Source organism: Macrobrachium nipponense, chromosome 3 (assembly GCF_015104395.2).
Source record: "Macrobrachium nipponense isolate FS-2020 chromosome 3, ASM1510439v2, whole genome shotgun sequence".
Lineage (NCBI taxonomy): Eukaryota > Metazoa > Arthropoda > Malacostraca > Decapoda > Palaemonidae > Macrobrachium > Macrobrachium nipponense.
In genome coordinates, this window is record NC_087202.1 from 32,559,584 (window position 1) to 32,578,383 (window position 18,800).

At 46.5% G+C, this 18,800-nt stretch overlaps 1 protein-coding gene across 3 annotated transcripts in view; it reads right to left on the reverse strand.

Annotated features, from left to right (window-relative positions):
* Positions 1-18,800, reverse strand: part of LOC135221692 (uncharacterized) — a 114,041-nt gene that overhangs the window by 18,568 nt on the left and 76,673 nt on the right. For all 3 annotated transcript variants that reach the window (XM_064259425.1, XM_064259426.1, XM_064259424.1), the window contains one exon: positions 928-1,085. In XM_064259425.1, the coding sequence (XP_064115495.1) occupies positions 928-1,085 (158 nt within the window). The remainder of the gene's footprint in view (positions 1-927; positions 1,086-18,800) is intronic.

Consider the following 18,800-nt stretch of genomic DNA (forward strand, 5'->3'; position numbering starts at 1 on the left):
ACCCTGCGATCAGTGTTGGCAGCTGTGAGGGAAAACGACTTCATGCTGTCGATAGATCTAGAGGATGCGTACTTCCAGATCCCTATTCATCCGTCGTCCAGGAAGTTCCTTCGCTTCTCTCTCGGAGACGAGGTTTTTGAGTTCAAAGTCCTGTTCTTCGAATTGACCATGGCCCCTCAGGTGTTCACAAGAGTCTTCTCTCTTGTCTCAACTTGGGCGCATGCTGAGGTATCTTGACGACTGGTTGGTCTATCCTATTGTTAAGACCGAAGGTTTGTTCGTGTATGAACAAATGATAAATTTTCTAAGACAATTTGTATTTTACATAGCTGCAAACCTGAGGTCTTAACATTTTACTGCCCACCTCTAGCCACCCCTCTGTCTTCTTATGACATCCTGGGTTGGGAAAGACTAGATGCGGTAGCTTGGGTGTGCGGACTTTGCCAGATCTAGCAAGATTCATTGGTTTTACATCTCCGATTTTTAACCGGATCCAGCTAGGTGCTAGAAAAATTATCCTATTGTTAAGACCTCAGGTTTGCTATGAAAATACAAATTGTCTTAGAAAATTTGTTATTTCAAACCTTTTTACTGCCAATTTCAGTTTCAGCGCTGAATAGTCTTAGTTGCCCCAGTACTTAGCATGTATCTATGCCTTAATTCTATAAATCAATCAATCAATCTATCGTTTTAGACATAGGAAGAAATCCATGAACATAGGAAGAAATCCATGATAGAGTATACTTGGCTATATGATCAAAAGTCATTGCAAAGGTTACATACCAAGTATTGAGCATTAATAAAACAGATTTCATATTTGTTTATTACCATAAAAAGTAAATAGTAACTGTCTCTGACTTGTGGAGAAAATAAATTTCATCTTTGGATTACACCATAATTATTCACTAATACAAATAAACTTTTTACCTGACTTCCTACATCTGTGTCAATAACATACGGATGAACATAACATTTCTCCTTTAGGAAACTGGCAAACATTTCCACCAACTCCAAGCATATTTCGTTCTCTGGCAAATACAGTAGTAAAACTGTTGGTTGGTTGTATTTTAAAGATGTTAACAGCTCTGAAAATGTAAACAAACAATTTTTTTAAAGAAGACATTAAAACAAGTCTATTTAAGGATTTTTGCAATACAATTCAGTGTTGCATATGCACATAATGCTGTTCCTAGTTAAGAATGAAGCTTCAATTAGAATTACAATCCTTTTACTAACAGGGTAACTTGAGTAATGTCTCTAGTTATGAATCTGAGTTTCAACAATGGCTAATTAATCATTGTTCAGCAAACCAAGTACTACTTCAAAAAGTGGGGAATACCTTAGGGCATCATCAGTCTTTGAGTGTCCCTTCACTATATATAAAAAACAATAAAATTCAAGGACATGGTGGCCATTTTAATGAAAAGAAAAACCATCCCCAGACAGATATTGGTAAACCTCCTTTAGAAACCATAGCTTCCCTCTATTACAAAATAGATTTCTTGAGACCCTGAAACCAATTTCCCCTTTATAAGGAAATACATGAAAGCACTCTTAAGACAGAATCCATTTTTTATTATTTTCCAAGATATAAATGATAATCAAGCTAGTTTGATAAGGGCCTTCCTGAGTTATTTAAAATTTCATAAAAACTAATTGGAATAATAAACAAATGAACCATTTTCCAAATCTAAGAAAAATTGCTAAATTTTAATAAGTATTAATTTATAAATTTCCTATGATACAAACCAATACTTTCATAAATGGAGTACTCATTGCAAAGCACACTGCAACACTACTGGCTTAAACAAAACAGAAAAAACAAAAACATAAGCTGACCTGAGCTGGGTAGCTCTTCCATTTTGTTTTCAGCTACTTTGGTGTGTGGTTGTCACTGACCTTTACCTCAGAAAAGATTGCCTTTGACACTAATGTTACTAAAACCAGTCCTGCTGCATATTTCCAAATTTCATAAAAGTGATCTCTCTAGAAAGACTGCTTTTTAAAAAATTTCAGTGTGATAAAACCAGTTGGTGGAATGTCTCCAAATCCTCAACGAAATTCAGACTATGAGGAGAAACCCTAAAGCCTTGAATTCACATTTGTTACACGTGTACTCATGCTGTACACTTCTTTGGCAGGACCATAACTGGTCTAAAGAAATCATAGAAGGTGAATGTAAAAAAAATGAAGCTGAATTAAGGTGAAATCCCTGTCATCATTGTAATTTTAGAATGGAAAAGATGAAAAAATTAATAACAAAGTAACTTCACATTTATCTTTAAAATGTATGTGTTACATATCCATAAATAAAATCTCTTATCTGAGAGAGAGAGAGAGAGAGAGAGAGAGAGAGAGAGAGAGAGAGAGAGAGAGAGAGAGAGAGAGAGAGAGAAATACATATGCACATTGCACACTAAAAATATTTGTGTACAGTATGTATCAGTAAATATTACACTAAAAATGGAATTTTCATAAAATAAAATTTTATTGCATACGTACTGAACAATTATACAGCTGTAGGTTCCCTACGAATGGCAGACAATAGATTCAAAACCTTCGCGGTGGCGCCGCTATCGCTGATGTAGGTGACGTCATCTCCCTCCACTCGAGGGAGGTACAGGTACAACTGCCCAGGTGTCATGTTAATCGCTCTATAGCAAGGAATTACATATTTATGGAAATGAAAATGCATTTGCTTCAAGTAGGTCTGCAGCAAAGAGGCATTTGTGCACGTGTTGGAGGCGCCTGTTTTCATGATTGTTCAAGAATTGTCAGGTGTGATATGGAAATCAACAGGCGCCTACATGTCGTTAGGAACGCCGCGATTTATGATGCAACATGTCGTCTAATCCTTTTATAAAGATTTTCTTGTTGTCTAGGAGCCCGGTTGACGTTTCATGCTCCGGCCCCCGTAGGCCCTGCCCCCAGGTCGCCGTATATATATACTACTGACGAAGTAGCATAGATCAGATCATCATTAGAGACCAGCAGAGAGCAGAGATCATCAGAGAGAGAGATAAGAGAAGAAGGAACAGATGAGGAATAAGCGAGGCAAAAGGCGCTTGAGAGTCTGACCGGAATCTGGTCAAGTCGTCGTCAGGGAGTGGGCAACCGAGATATTTCGACGTTGAACAAGCCTTCAGAGAAGAAACGTCCTACGAGAGTTTTCGAGGAGTTTCTGCCCTTGAGTATCAAGAGTAGACATTGTTTTCTGCAATACGGAGTCAAGAAGACGTCTGAAGTTACAGTTCTTCTTTTGTGAAGCCATCGCTTCAAGCATTGATTTCTGACGGCTGCAAAACTTGCCAGCAAGTATTTTCATTACCTCACTGTTTCCCCAGTTCATGCAGTGTAAGATTTTACTTTTGTTATGTAAATAGGAGAAACCATTCTGCTTGTAATAAACCTTTGTTCTGTTTGTGTATCTTTCTATATTCGTATCCCCAGTTTCAACTGTTGGTGTTGAATTCTTTTGTTTATTATAATATCGGATCTGAGGCAGACCTCTCGGGGTTCGTGACTTAGTGGTGACCTTGCTAGGCTATTTGGGACTGTAACAGTTTGAAACGGAGAATATAGAAAGAACCAGAATGAGTGCGATGGTAATTAGTTTATTGAGTCTGGTAAAGCTCCTAGGTCTAGAGGGGAATGATCTCCGTGAGTATGTTGAAAGGAAAGAAAGGGAAAAGTATGAGAGAGATGGAAGAGCGGCTGAGAGAGAAGTGAGGAAAATGCAGCAAGAGGTAGGAATGTTGATAATGCAGCAGGAAGAAAGAGAGAAGGTACGTATGCATAAGCAGGAGGAAAGAGAGAAAGTGAGTATGCATGAGCAGGAAGAAAGAGAGAAAGAACGTATGCATAAGTTGGAAATCGCTTGGTTAAGGCAAAGCACCCTTAACAGTCAGACAGGCCAGAACGAAAATAAAACTGATAGGTTAGGTATGAGTGCAGTGTTGAAATTAGTACCAAAGTTTGATGAGGAAGATGTAACAGAATATTTCATGTGTTTTGAGAAGTTAATGGAAAAAGTAGGTTCTCCTAAAGAAACGTGGACTCTATATTTACAATCAGTTTTGAGTGGTAGGGCGCTTACTGTGTATAGTTGCATGTCTAAAGAGGAATGTGATGATTATGATATCGTGAAAGAAACTGTTCTTAGCGCGTACAGGTTAGTACCGGAGGCATACCGTAAGAAATTTAGGAGTTTGAGAAAGGACGAAAATATTACGTAAAACTTTATATAGAAGATAGGCGAGAAGTATCTTTTGCAGGAGCAACTAGGTTAGCAGATAGATGAATATAGTTTAACTCATAATTTGAGTGTTAGTAAGAAACGAAATGATCTTTTGTCTGGTAGAGTACAAAGCAGTAAAAGTTCCAGTTCTAGTAATAGCAATGCGAGTAAAAGTGACTATTCCTGTTATACATGCGGAAAACCAGGTCATACGTCTAAGGTTTGTAAAAGTAAAGTGGCATTTAGTGGCTCAGAATTAACTTGTTTCCAATGTAATGGGAGAGGGCATTTAGCGAGAAATTGTGCAGTAGAAAGGAAGGACAGTAAGAAACCCGTGTCTCTAGTTAACCTTTCGTCAAGTAAGAATGATGTGATGAGAGAAACTAGGAAATTTTTTGGTGAATTTCTGTCAGAAGGTGTAGTTTCCTCTCTTGGAGGAGTAGATTCGAGAGATGTAGTCTTGCTTCGAGACACAGGAGCTGCTGTCTCACTGATTAGGAGAGAGAGTGTGCCAGAAAGGGCAGAAATCAATTTGGAAGAAAAAGTCATGTTAGGTGGATTTCCTAACACTTGTGTTCTTTGTCCTTTGTTGAAGTTGAACTTAGAAAGTCAGGTAGTGTCAGAAGTGAAACTTGCAGTTGTTGACAGTTTGCCCATTGATGGCGTTGACATTATTGTCGGTAATGACTTGGCTTTATCCAAGAATGTGAATCCTGTTGTGAGTGATATTCCAGTGCCTGAAATGGTAGTAACTAGGTCGGGTTTAGATACAGACATAGACTACGGTCACAATTTGTTCATGGATTCGAACGAGTGTGAGTTCGTGGATTCGAACAAGTGTGATAGAGGTGGCAAGGTTGATCTTGGCATGAGTGTGGCTGAGAAACCTGACTATCGGTGTTGACAGTGATAGCCAAGGGGAAGGTATAGCTGTCGAGAGTAACGTAGTCAATGTAGTGATATCAAGTGATAGTTACGGTGATGAATTAGGCACTAACCTTTTGAATAAGGATGAGCTAGTCAAGTTTCAGAGAGAGGATGAGATACTAACCAGAATTTTTGAATGTGAACTGGATGATGATCACGATAATGTGTGTAAGGAAACTTTTTGTTTAAGGGGACCGTCCGCTATGACGGATGACATGTCAACTTGAAAAAATAAAAAATCAGCAATAGCCCTTGCAGTCTTTGCCGAAAAACCCTTCGCTCTGACGAGACTCTTGACAGTCTGAATCCAGTCAGATTGAGAGCGGGGAGGTTCTTGTGATACCTGTCGAAGTGGGGCTGTTTGAGCAAATCGATCCTTAGTGGCAGGGATCTTGGAATGTCTACTAACCATTCCAGTACCTCTGTGAACCAGTCTTGGGCGGGCCAAAACGGAGCTATCAATGTCATTCTTGCCCCTTCCGATGATGCAAACTTTCTTAGTGTCTCTCCCAGAATCTTGAAGGGAGGGAACGCATAAAGGTCTAGATGCTTCCAGTCCAGCAGAAAAGCATCTATCGCTACTGCTCTCGGGTCTGATATCGGGGAGCAGTAGAGGTCTATCCTCGCGTTCTTGGAGGTCGCGAATAGATCCAAGTGAGGTCTGCCCCACGTCTTCCACAGCTCCTGGCACACGTCCGAGTGAAGAGTCCACTCTGAGGGAAGGACTTGGTTTTTCCTGCTCAGAAGGTCGGCCCTGACTTTCTCCCTGCACGAATCTGGTGAGGAGTCTTATCCTCCTTTCCTCCACCACAGCAGAAGTTTCCTTGCTGTTTCGTACAGGGACAAGGAGTGCGTCCCCCCTTGCTTCCTGATGTATGCCAGGGCTGTGGTGTTGTCCGAGTTGATTTGAGCCGCTACATCCCGGACGAGGGACTCAAAGGCTTTTAGGGCTAGCCAAACCGCCATCAACTCCTTTTTGTTGATGTGCCAGGACACCTGTTCCCCCTCCCAGGTGCCTGACACTTCCCTTGAACCAAGCGTCGCTCCCCAACCTGTGTCCGACGCATCGGAAAACAACACTAGGTTGTGGTTCGGCATGTGCAGTGATAGACCTTCCACGAAGCGAAGAGGGTCTGCCCACCAGAGAAGATCCTTCTTTATCTCCTTCGAGATCTTGAAGGGGAACTCTAGATCTTGAGACAGGCGGTTCCAGTTCTGGTTCAAAAAGAACTGGAGTGGTCTCAGGTGCAACCTTCCTAGAGAAACGAATTGCTCCAGCGAGGAGAGCATCCCCAACAAACTCATCCACTCCCTCGCTGTGCATACATCTTTCTCTAGAAAGGTTGCGACCTTCTCGGAACATCGAGTTATCTTTTCTGGAGAGGGATATGCCCGAAAATCCGGAGAAACCATCCGAATCCCCAGATAAATCCGATCTTGGCTGGGGATTAACTGAGATTTTTCGAAGTTCACTAACAATCCCAGAGAACTTGCCAGGGTCAAAGTCTTGTGAAGGTCCTCCAGACATCTTTCTTTCGATTTGGCTCTGATAAGCCAGTCGTCCAAATAGAGGGAAACCCTCACTCCCTCCAAATGTAGCCATTGTGCTACATTTTTCATGAGCCCCGTAAAAACTTGGGGGGCTGTAGAGGCCGAAGCACAAGGCCCTGAATTGGAAAACTTTTCCTTTCCACATGAACCTTAGGAATTTCCGTGAAGAAGGATGGATCGGCACATGGAAGTAAGCGTCCTGAAGATCTAGGGACACCATCCAGTCCCCGGGGCGAAGAGCTGCTAAAACTGAAGACGTCGTCTCCATGGCGAACTTTCTCTTCTTCACGAAGACATTCAGGGCGCTTACATCCAGAACCGGTCTCCATCCTCCTGAGGTTTTGGGAACTATGAAGAGGCGGTTGTAAAAACCCGCAGAACGAGGCTCTTTCACTAGCTCTATAGCTTCCTTCTCCAGCATAAGCTCTACTGCTAGAGCAAGGGCTTGGTTCATGTAAGGGTCTTTGTACTTGGCCCAACTCCCTTGGGGTTGTGGTCAAGGGAGGTCTTGATATGAAGGGAATGAGGTACCCCTTCTTGACGATCGAGAGGGACCAGTTGTCCGCCCCCGTCTGGGCCCAGACGTCTGAGAATCTCAGTAGTCTGGCACCTACTGTAGTCTGGAGGACTTGGGAGCTACTTCTTCGATCTAATAGATCGAGAGAAGGTCCTTCCTCTCTTAGGAGGTCTTGTTCCTCTAGAGGAAGAGGATCGGGAGGGAGGGCCCCTCGAAAGGGCTCCTGCCTTGCGGGTGTCTCCTTCTTGGGCTTTGCTTGGAAGGATGTACGAGGCATCCTAGCTGACTGTGCTAGCAAATCTTGCGTGGCCTTCGCTGAGAGGGCACTCGAGATGTCTTGGATAATCTTCTTAGGAAACAGCTGAGGCGAGAGCTGTGCATATAACAGAGAGGCTCTCTGAGCGTGAGAAACCGCTTTAGTTAGAAAAGAGCAGTACACTGCCCTCTTCTTGATAACTCCCGCTCCGAAAAGAGAAGCTACCTCGCTAGAACCGTCTCTCACTGCCTTGTCCATACAAGACAGGACACTATGTAGATCCTCAGGCGAAAGGGACTCCTGGGATTGAGTCTTCTTCGCTAAAACTCCCAGGGACCAGTCCGAGAAGTTAAATACTTCAAGGACCCGGAACATTCCCTTCAGAAGGTGGTCCAACTCACTCATTCCCCACGTCGTCTTAGCTGAAAGAAGAGCTGAGCGACAAGCGGAATCCACCAACGAAGAGAAGTCCGAGTCCGCGGAGGAGGGAAGAACCAAGCCCAAAGGTTCCCCTGACTCGTACCAAAAGCCCATCTTTCCCGTCAGCTTGGAAGGCGGGAAAGAAAAAACAGTCTTTCCTTTCTCTTCCTTGGAGACCAACCAATCCCCAAAACCTCTAAGGGCCTTCTTCATCGAGATGGTGGGCTTCATTTTCACGTATGAAGAAGTCTTCATTGTCTTAGAAGTCGAAAACAATGAAGGAGGTGAAGGAGGAGCAACAGGAGCAAGGGCGTCTCCAAATTCTTGTAACAGGAGGTCTGTAAGCCTCTTGTATGAAGAGACCGAAGAATCCTTGGCCAACTCTTCATCTGTTGCCTCTTGATCCTCTTCAACCGAAGACCCATGAACGTTCTTGGAAGGGAAGGCCATCCTTTCAGAAGAAGGGCGCTTATCTTTCGAAGGGCGCCTGTCTGGGGAAGAGCGGCTGCCTGGAGGAGAGCTCTTTCTAGGAGAGCGCCTACTAGGAGAGCGCCTACTAGAAGCGGCTCGCTTATCATGCTCTAAGTCCTTGTCCAGAGGGGAGCGCCTGCAAGGAAAAGAGCGCCTGCTAGGCTCTTGGCGCCTGCCACGAGGGGAGAGGCTCTCAGGCGAAGAGCGCCTACCAGACGGGTAGCGCCTGTCCAGAGGAGAGCGGCTACCTGGAGAAGAGCGCCTGTTCGGAGATCAGTGCCTACTAGGTTCTTGGCACCTACTAGGTTCTTGGCGCCTGCTAGGTTCTCAGCGTCTGCCAAGAGGAGAGAGGGTCTCTGGCGAATAGCGAATGTTAGGGGAAAAGCGCCTACCAGGCTCCAAGCGCCTGTCCAAGGGAGAGCGGCTGCCTGGAGAAGAGCGCCTGCTTGGAGAGGGGCGCCTACAAAACTCCTGGTGCTTACTAGGCTCCTGGCGCCTGCCAGGCTCTTGACGCCTGCCAGGAGGAGAACGGACCCCTGACGAAGAGCGCCTGCATGAGGAGAAACGCCTGTCCTGTTCCAGGTGTCTGACTCTGGACGAGCGGCTATCAGGAGAAGAGCGAGCGCCTGCTCGACGCGAGAAGCTTCCCAGGCTCTTGGCGCCTGCTCAGGGGCGAAAAGTGTCTACTCGGAGAGTAGTTCCTATCAGACTCTTGATCGATCGAAGAGCGCCTGCGAGGCTCTTGGTACCTCTCTGCAGGAGGCGACATATCCACGAGGTCTCTCTTAGACTTCTTCACCGGGAGCGAGACATCCTTCCTACGGTGAGAACTCCCTGCCAAGGAGTCCGCCAGAGCCGAAATATGACAATTTGTCCAAAATTGCATTTTTCCTAACTATACAAACCTGAGGTCCTTTTACAATAGGAAGGTTACTAGCGGCAGCTGGATAGGTCGTAAGCTTTCGAACAAGGGGTTTGGTAGTTAACTGCTTGTCCGACAGGCGCGCGCGCGCGACTGGGAGGTAAACAATCACTTTTGCTTTTGGCCCAAGCAAAAAAACTGCAGAGTGAGGGGTGGCATGAGGTGGGACTATGTGTAAAAGGACCTCAGGTTTGTATAGTTAGGAAAAATGCAATTTTGGACAAATTGTCATTTGTTCCGACACAGCATACAAACCTTTGGTCCTTTTACAATAGGAAGACTCACTTCTTGGTGGGAGGAATCTGAGTCTTTTGTGAACAGACTGGTGTTCGCCCAACCTTGGAATGCCTCCCTGGTCGTAAGAGCGAGGGAGGGATCCAAGCCTCTGTCCGATTGATCGGGGTATGCACCGCAGGATCAATGGTCAGACCTCTGGACCAAGTACTAAGAGAGAGGCAAGCGTATCTCTTCGTACCAGCAAGCAAGAACAAGTTCCTATTTGCAAGAGGCAACATAAAGTTATGGTTTGTCTCTTGTTGGCATCCACTTCCCCCCCCTTGTAGGAGGAAGTGGTGGATATTCGCTCCCATCCCTAGTGAAAGGATAGGATGGGGCTCTGTCGAGTAGCTCACCTGCATCCCTCGTACTTGATCCAGCAAGGTGATGACCGTATCCCTCTACCCACAGGTTATAAGGGGGAGAAAAAGATAGGAAGAGAAGCCAGACACTCTCTCATTCACTTATCTATTCTTACAGTCACACCAGGACTCGATGCTGTTCAGCCTGCTAGGGTCTGGGTTAGCTACACAACGTGTTGAGCAGCCACCACGGGTCCCAAGGAAAACGATCCAAGGACCTGTGGGCAATATCCCAAAGGTAGAAGGAGGTGCCAGTGGTCTGGTTGTACCAGACCCCTGCCTTCAGTACCTGCGCCACGGAGAAGTTCTTGCGGAACTCGAGGGAGTGTACTAGGTCATCTTGGTGCTGACGAAGAGGCTTCAACACTCAGCCTGGGATGTCGAGTTTCTTCAGAAAGCGCCGTCGCGCTTTCACAGGACAAAGCAGCATCTCCTTCGCATCGAAGGCGGTGAAGTCCATTAGGGAGGGGATTGTGAAGGACTCTAACCGATCGTCAGGGACCGAAGGGTTCTGAGTCTTCGCTACGAAGTTCGGTACGAAATCGAGCGTCAAGGATCCCCATCCCCTGGATGCTTGACTTCGCAGGAAAAGTCATGCAATTACCTCAGAGGAAAAGAAGGGAATGGTCGCATGACCTATCCCTCTTCTCGACTTCGGTGATGTCCTGTACCCATACTGGTCTATCCGTCTGCAGCGAAGTGTCTCACATTCTCCTGTCCCCATGCAGTGAAGTTCTTCTTCTCGGTAGTGGATAGGACACCGACACTCAATGGTGGGTGTCGATGGTATGGGTACTGGGACAAGCCGTTAGGATGAAGAAAAGACTGTTATGGAACAACCGAACTAAGTCCACAGCGAAGTTCGTAAGTGACTTGGGCGCTCTGACAGCTGCCGACTGACTGCGTTCGGTAGAAGGCAAGTTGTCCAAGCACCCGAGCAAGTCACGTAACCTTTGCCTTAAAAGGGTTATGCCAAGAGACTAAACAAATAATTTGTTCGTCACCGATGCCAGACGGCGAGGTGATGATTCTCTTAAGGCATGTGCCCAACAGGCGAAAGTCAATTACCTTCTAGAGACCGAGGTCCCTGATGGCAAGATATCTCATGGTATAGTTGACTCTCAGCTAAGGAGAAACAACACTATGTGTCGTTGAAGACGAAGGTGTACAGAAAATGCAACCTACGTCTTCACAGCTGAATCGAGAGAAGGATTCTCAAGATTCTGAACCTGTGCTACAAAGACTGAGAACGCTAACCGCTATTTCATTGCTGTCCGGTGAGGATCGTAGTTGCAATGAAAGCGGAGTGCTTTTCAGTAATGAAGACATAGGGAAATACTGCCTGAAGAACTGCTTCTCATGGGCTGAACATTTGGAAGTAGAGCTGTCAGGTCGGAGAGTAGGCGATGTCTTCTGACACATCTGTTAATCGGGTGGGGGGCGAACAATGCACAATTGCACACCAACCTGCGAATACGAAATATTTTGAAGACAAACTCAGATGTCTGCAAAAATCATTCACATTATCGCGGTGCGATGCAGCGGGAGACTAGTACAGACTTCTGTTACCGTGCGGTAAACAGAAAGATGAAAGAGTCCAAGAGATATCTCTGTTGAAAATTCTCGCAATGTCGAAGGCGATGAAATCGAGCGTCACAGCAGTAGATGGTCCTTCATTATTGCGAGAATCCCCGTTAATCAGAGACCTAAGTCCATGATTGTTGGGCAGAGATACGGTTCGGTAGTCAATCAAACCAGGGGAGAGAGAGACGTAACCGACCGTGCATCTCGGAGACCTAGCTGATACTGAGCTGCTATCAGGACAGGCAGTTCAATACGCAGTAGCTCTCGGTGACTCATCATCCTGAGTTGCCAGGTAATCTCTTCCACGAAGGAATACGTTCGGCTAGAACCATCGAGCATAAAGAATACGCTCGAGCAATTATATTTAAACGAAACGGATTTCGGTAAATATAAAAGCTGATTTGGTGTTGTCGTGACAATACAAAGTATCTAAAATCGAAACTGATAACTGCTGGGAGGTTGCAGGCAACCCCGAGTTGCAGTTCAATTAAGATACAATTTGTCTCGGTCACAAACCGTAGAGTTAACTACGGTATGCGCCTACCCCCTGGACAATTCAACTGTTAATAGAATCATGTCGCGAGGGTAATATACGTAGTATATTTGTAGGTTCTGTACAACGACCTCCATCCTAAATTCTTTTCCCCTCGAGGAATGAGAATAAGGATTGGAGATCGACCGCTCCCAAAGGAAAGCTTCAATGGTGAACAGAATACCGAAGACGATAGTTCAAGCCAAACTGGATGTTCCCATCCGTTCTTCTCTATTCCAGGTTAGTCGCCTACTGTGAAATACTCTTCTTTCAGCAGCAGTCTTCTTCCAAATGCTAGAAATTACAGGAATTCGAGCATAGGCAAGGTTCCCGATTATCGTGTAACAATTATCGGGGATTCTCGCTCACTTTGGACCGTGGTCTCGCCTAAGTGTTTGGAGATCGTAAAAAACTCGAACACTCTGAGTGCGCTAGAAATTCCGTAGAATTCTAAGCACTCTGCGAAACCCCCATCGAATTCGTCAAACGATATCGGCTGGTGGTCCTCTCGATTCCCGTAGAAATCGAGAAAGGGGCAGGATCCCTCCTCAACGACCGGGGCTTACGTCAGGTAGGACCCGAAGGTCCCCCGGGTAGCTGAGTCCCTAACGTGGGATCTAACAGAGAAATCTCTGTAGGATCCCTCCCCTTTCCCTCGTAGCCGTAAGGAGAGAGGGAATGGGGGAGGAATTGGATACTCGCTCGCCTTCCCAGCGGAACTAGCAGTTGGAGAAGAGTAGGAGCAGCCGGCCTCTCAGAGCCTGGGAAAACGTATTGTCAGGAGAAAACGTTTTCCCGAGGAGGGTTACGAACTCATACTGTAGGTAAGGGTCTGCCGCCACTGTGAACGTCGTCTGGGTGGGGCTGATCGACACCTGACAGGAGAGAGCCGATACCGTCCTCCGACTCATTCCAGTCCTCGTCGAGGTCGAAACCTCTCAGGAGGACTGCCTCTGTCGCAGTAGAGGAGGTGGAAGTAGCTTGTTCGACTGGCCAGAACTGAGAGAGCCTTCTTGTCCGGAGACGAGAGACTACCTGGTTCAACACAGTCGGCAAGCTCCGATCGCGGCAGACCCACCCTCGGTTAGGGTTCCCTCTCGGGCCCCAAAACGACTCGAGCCGAGACGTGGCTCTGCTGGTGGGAGCGGCGATCCTTCCCCGAGGTCGTTGTGCTGACGAATCAGCGCCATAACCTTGGCAAAGTTCCTCTGGATCTCGGAAGTCACAGCATCTTGCAGAGTAGGACCGTTAAGCCCTTCGAACAAGAGCATATTCCGAGAACCTCCCCCTTAAGGAGGGGGAACAGCGACAGCCCTCTCGGTCTCCTCCTGCCACTTGCGCGTACGTCCTGGTCGGTCCGAAGATCGTGCCTGGTACATACGGCATCGTGACGGGATCGTGCGGGGCGCGCCCCTCACGATCACTGTGCTGTGCTCGCTCTTCCTGGTGTAAACCGAGGAAGTTGAAGGCACGGGAGAGGAAGACCTGACGCTCCCCTTCGCTCGCTGGCCGAACCAGCGGGCTTGGAGGGCTGCAGGCGATCGCCAACCCGTGGTGGGGATCGAGCTGCAGGCCTAGTCGAGTCGTTTCCCTGGGGAGAACAGCTGGACCAAGAACAGAGACACCGATCTCGTGTGTCAGGGGAACTGCTGCTGGTTGCCGTACCCGCACGTTCCCTGTGGGAGCGACGGTCGGGCTACCTGCAAAGACCACGGTCACGGTGAGACCGGTGCCAGTCCTCCCAGCCACCGGCGATCGGGAGGACCTCTTCCCAGCCTCAGCACGTGGCCGGTCAGAGACCGTCACGTTAGCCCGGGTAGCCAGCTGATCGCCGTGAGAGCGAGAGCTGGCCTGGTGGGAGGCGCCTGAGCGGCTCTCACCAGCCTTCCGCTCCGTGCTGTGAACCTGGCGCCGAGCGAGCTCTGGCGCCTGATTCTTGGCTGCACGGGCACTGGTAGGTGACGGTACACTCGGTATCTCTCGCGGACGAGAGGCCGAGACGGAACCTGGTGTAGTGGCAGAGCCCCTAACACCAGGCGAGGAAGTACCGGTGTTAGCAGGTACCCCTCTGGTCCCCGTAGTCTTCTTCCTTGTGGAAGAAGAGACGGGCCCCGCTCCCAAAGGAGCAGGAGGACCAGCGGAAGGAACCCTCCCGTCCCACCGAGGTGAGACGGGTCCCGAGAAGCTCCCGAGGGAGACTTCTTAGGAGGGAGGAGGCAACCTTCTTCTTCCTCGGCTGTGAAGCCTTAGAAGTCAAAGGGGAAGAGGCGGCAGCCGACGACGATGAAGACGACGACGACGACACCACCTTCCTCCTCTTCTTCGTCAGCTTCCTCAGGACAGACGTAAGATCTGCCATCCAGGGCGGAGCTGGGGCTGCTGTAGCCGAAGCCACAGGGCCCGGACGCACCTGTACAGACAGACCAAAGTCTGGGGCAGTACCTCCACGAACAGGGACGACGTCAGCAGGTATGGGCATCTCAGGAACAGCAGGCACAGCCAGCACAGCATGGCAGGGACAGCCAGCGCGCAAGGCAGGGACGCTAGCACAGCAACGGCAGGGACAGCCAGCGCAGCAACGCAGGGGACAGTCAGCCACAGAATCGGCAGGTACGGCAGGCAGCACCGGAAACACAGGAGGTGGAGCAGCAGCCAGCAACATCCTGGTACTGGCAGCAGGTCCAGGGGCGAGCTCTAGGGCAGCGGAAGTGTGGTCGCGGCAGCGCAGCAACCACGAGCGGCAGCGGCACGCCCCCCTCTTGGTACGGCGAACGGCACTTAACAGCGGCTGTAGGCAAGACTGTTACTACGTGAGGCAAGTACACCAGGTGAGGAGGGACGTCGTCACCTGGAGTCGATATCGTTGTCGTGGTCACCGCTCCATGGGTGACCGCAGCAGGCCCAGATATAGAACAGCAGCCCCTGGACACTAGGCACGCCCTGCAAATCGAAGGATGCCCATACCTCACCAAGGTCCACCCTCGTGGCAGTAGCACCTGCGGAAATAACGGTAGTAGTGATTAGTGGGGGGGGGGGGGGGGGGTGGGGGGGGGGGGGGGGGGAGTTCCCTCGAGCGGGGGGGCGAGCCCCACACCGAACGAGCGGAAGACCCCGAATACAATTGTACGTCGGGGCACCGAGCGCCCTCCCCCCCACTCGACAGATCGGGCGAGGAGAAGGACCCAGCTAACCTCCCCCCCCCCGAAGGGGAAGGGCCATCTGTGGGAGCTGAGCGGGGGGGGTGGGGGATTCTCATTCCCCACCCCCGCACAGCACCCATGTACCCAACAACAATAATAAAGAGCCCGACAGCAATCGTGCCCTCGGCACCGAATGCAAGGGCATAAGGATCAATTCCCTGACTGAGCGGAACTTGAACCAAAATAAATATTGATGCAGTCAATAATAAAAGGAATAAAATGAAAAAGAATCTTGCATTACGATTCACTTCATAATGAATAAGGGCTCGGATCGAGCGCATTTGCGCCCTCGGTACCGAGCGCAAGGGTAAAAGGATCCATTCCCGATTATGAACGGAAACCTTGATCCATGATGAATTGATGCAATCAAAATATACCGTATATTTCGGCGTATAAGTCGACCCTTTAGCCCCAAAAAATCATGCCAAAATTAGGGGGTCGACTTATCTAACGGTAACAAAAAGTAAATCTTTATAATTTTGGCATATCGGTACAGGAATCCAGGCTTTACAGTTGGCTAATAACAATGACAGCCTTGTTGAGGTAGCTATGTATGTAAATACCAGTATTAAAAACATTTCACACTGTAATACGACAATAATAATACATTAGAACATCCATTACCTTAAATAAAATGAAACAAATCAAAGTAACTTGAAGAAACCCCAATCGCACAGCAAGTGTAAACATTGCGTAGCTATTTGTAGTACAGTAATTGAGAAGGATGCGTTCACTATGACAGTTTTGTATTTACCGGGGTATTGTTCAAAAACATTTATGGTATGAAATCTTTATTTATCACTTTAAATAAAATAAAAAAATTGTATTTAATAGTAAATATGTATTTAAAATCCTTCAAAATTACTTGACTCATCGTCCCTTGAATTAAACAATTCATCAGACAAATTATCATTCACGGTTTCATCATAAGGATCCCTTTTGAATCTGGTGAATCAACTGCAGGTTCGTTTTCCCTCAAATGAGCCTGTTTATGCCATAGAAGAACCAATGTTCAAGGAATATTCCAACATAATAATAAACTACCGACACGTCGTTTTAACAACCCAATCAAAACATTAACTTGAGTGGCAGTTTGTACATACATATATACGTAGGCTGTCATGCAGCGTTAGTTAGCGCTTTTGTTTGTACATTACATCGAGGTAACGTCTTTTTCATTCGTTTCGTCGTCATTTCTAATCATATTTGCCGGTATTCATCTTTTATATATTACACAGATTTGTTAATATACCGAGTATATTACCTGTATTTCTTATGGTAAGTAGAGCAACATATGTACCGTAATAACATTTAGGTTATTTTATATGATACGTTTTACCCTGCTGCTTATTTTGAACGTACGGTTGGCCTCACATTTTATAGGTCGACTAATATACCCGATATTAGTTAAAATCATAAAAATTTACTCAGAATTGGGGGGTCGACTTATCTTCCGGTCGACTTATACGCCGAAATATACGGTATATGAAAATGAAAAAGAATACTGCGCTTGCGATTTCACTTCATACAAAATAAAAAGGGGAAGGATCAATTCCCGGGTAAGAGCGGAACTGACAGTTTACTTGTGAACCTAAGTTCTGGAGAGAAGAGGCGAGGCCTTTCAGACCCACTGGTTTTGCTATGACACACCCCTGGCTCCTCCCCCTGATAGTCGTAAAAGAGCACAAACCACGCCCATCGGGGCGGAGCAACCAGAGAAGTGCGAGTTGACAGGAATCAAACCGCCATATTTGAAGTTGCAAGTTGCTATGAAGTATATCTGTACTTACCATTCCATTTTCCTGTTGTGAGATTTATTTGAGATTGCAAATTACTACAAGTAGTAACTTAAGTTCCAATTTGTGAATTTTAACATTTTCCATTCCTCTTTATATTCTAAGATAATATACGTAATGTGACAGTAGTTCACCTCCCCTTTCCAAGATATTCCTATCTTGTTACCTAAAAGTTGCATTACCTCTAAATGCAAGGAAACGAGTCTAAGTATACCTTAAAGAAATTTATGAATAATTGAAAAATGTTATGGTTGGCCTTCAGAAACATGTAAGCTGTTGACTTTTGTAGGTAGTTACTTTACAAATTCTTTATTTCCTCCAGAATGGTCTCCTCGGTTTCGGGGGTAGGGTCGGAGGGTGAACTAGACCCTGGGTCTGAAAGGCCTCGCCTCTTCTCTCCAGAACTTAGGTTCACAAGTAAACTGTCAGTTCTAGAGAGAGAGGCTTCAGCCTTTCAGACCCACTGGTTTTGCTCACCCGATACTTCAGGGGGCATGAAGATGAAGTCCTGCAACGACTGCATCGAAAGCTCCCTGTAGACCGAGGAGAGCATAAAATGACCCAAATACAGAGTTGCTTTTCCAATCATCTAGTCATTATCTCTTGCAGCGTAACTCCCTTATACATCATCCTTGAAGCTGCTTGACCTCTGATTGAGTGGAAATTGGTGGAGTGTTTTCTGGCATTGGGATCAGCTCTGAAAATACAGTCCCTGAATAGCTGCCTCATCTTTGGAAGGGACATGATCTTGAAGTTTTCATCCAGCCAAATATGGTCTTCCCTATCTATGTTCCTTTCTGCACAGATTTTATTTGTGTACTTCAGATAAAAGTTTAATTGTCTAACTGGACAAATTTTTGGCTTGTAGGGTGACACCTAAAGCTGAATTCAATAGGAGTGTAATTGTTTCTCTGATTCTTGGCCATGAAGGAAGGGTGGTTCCTTAACACAATGGTTTCTGGTGTGAAAGTGCTCCTGGAGATACATAGATGATTAAATTGGTTAGCTCTCAATGGGCAAGCCAAAGCTACGAGGAATAAGGTCTTCTGAATCATGAGCAGCATAGAATCATCTCTTGTAGTGTTGAGGAAGGAAACTACTTTATCAAGATCCCAGCCTGGAAATTGATGAGAATTGCTGGGTCTTCTTCTATTTACTCCATCAAGCATAGCTTTAATATACTTGTCTTCTGCTAGACAATAATTGGGAAAGTATCCCTTCAAAACTGGGTCCAAGAGCAGCTCGATATCCTTTTTGTAGTGTGTTGTACGCTAGGCCCTTGTCTATTAATTCGTTAAAATAGAGTAGCAGTGATAAAAGAGGGAACTTGTTGTTACTTCCATATTTATTGTGTATGAACTCTTTAAAGCTACTGAAGAGATTTTGGTACTTGGCCAAGGAGCTGTCTCGTAAATTGGAAGTAATTTTGTTGCATATCTCTGGAGGAAATATGGAAGGTAGTTGATCTTTTATATTCTGAAGGCGATCAAATTTAAGTGGTGTTGTGCTAAAAGGGTAAGGTACAGTCCATATGAAGTATCTGGCAGCCTTCTGCTTTGACTTTGTACTTCCGGTATTCCTTGGAGACTGTCTTGACTAGAGGAAACCATGGTTCCGTTTCCTGGGAAATAGTGCAGAAGAGCATGTTGTTATTACATTCGTTATATATCTTAAAAGCAACTTTATGCAGTAAGAAGCCTGGGGGAAAAGCATAAAGAGGAGAAGAACCTTCCCAGCTAATGTGAAGAG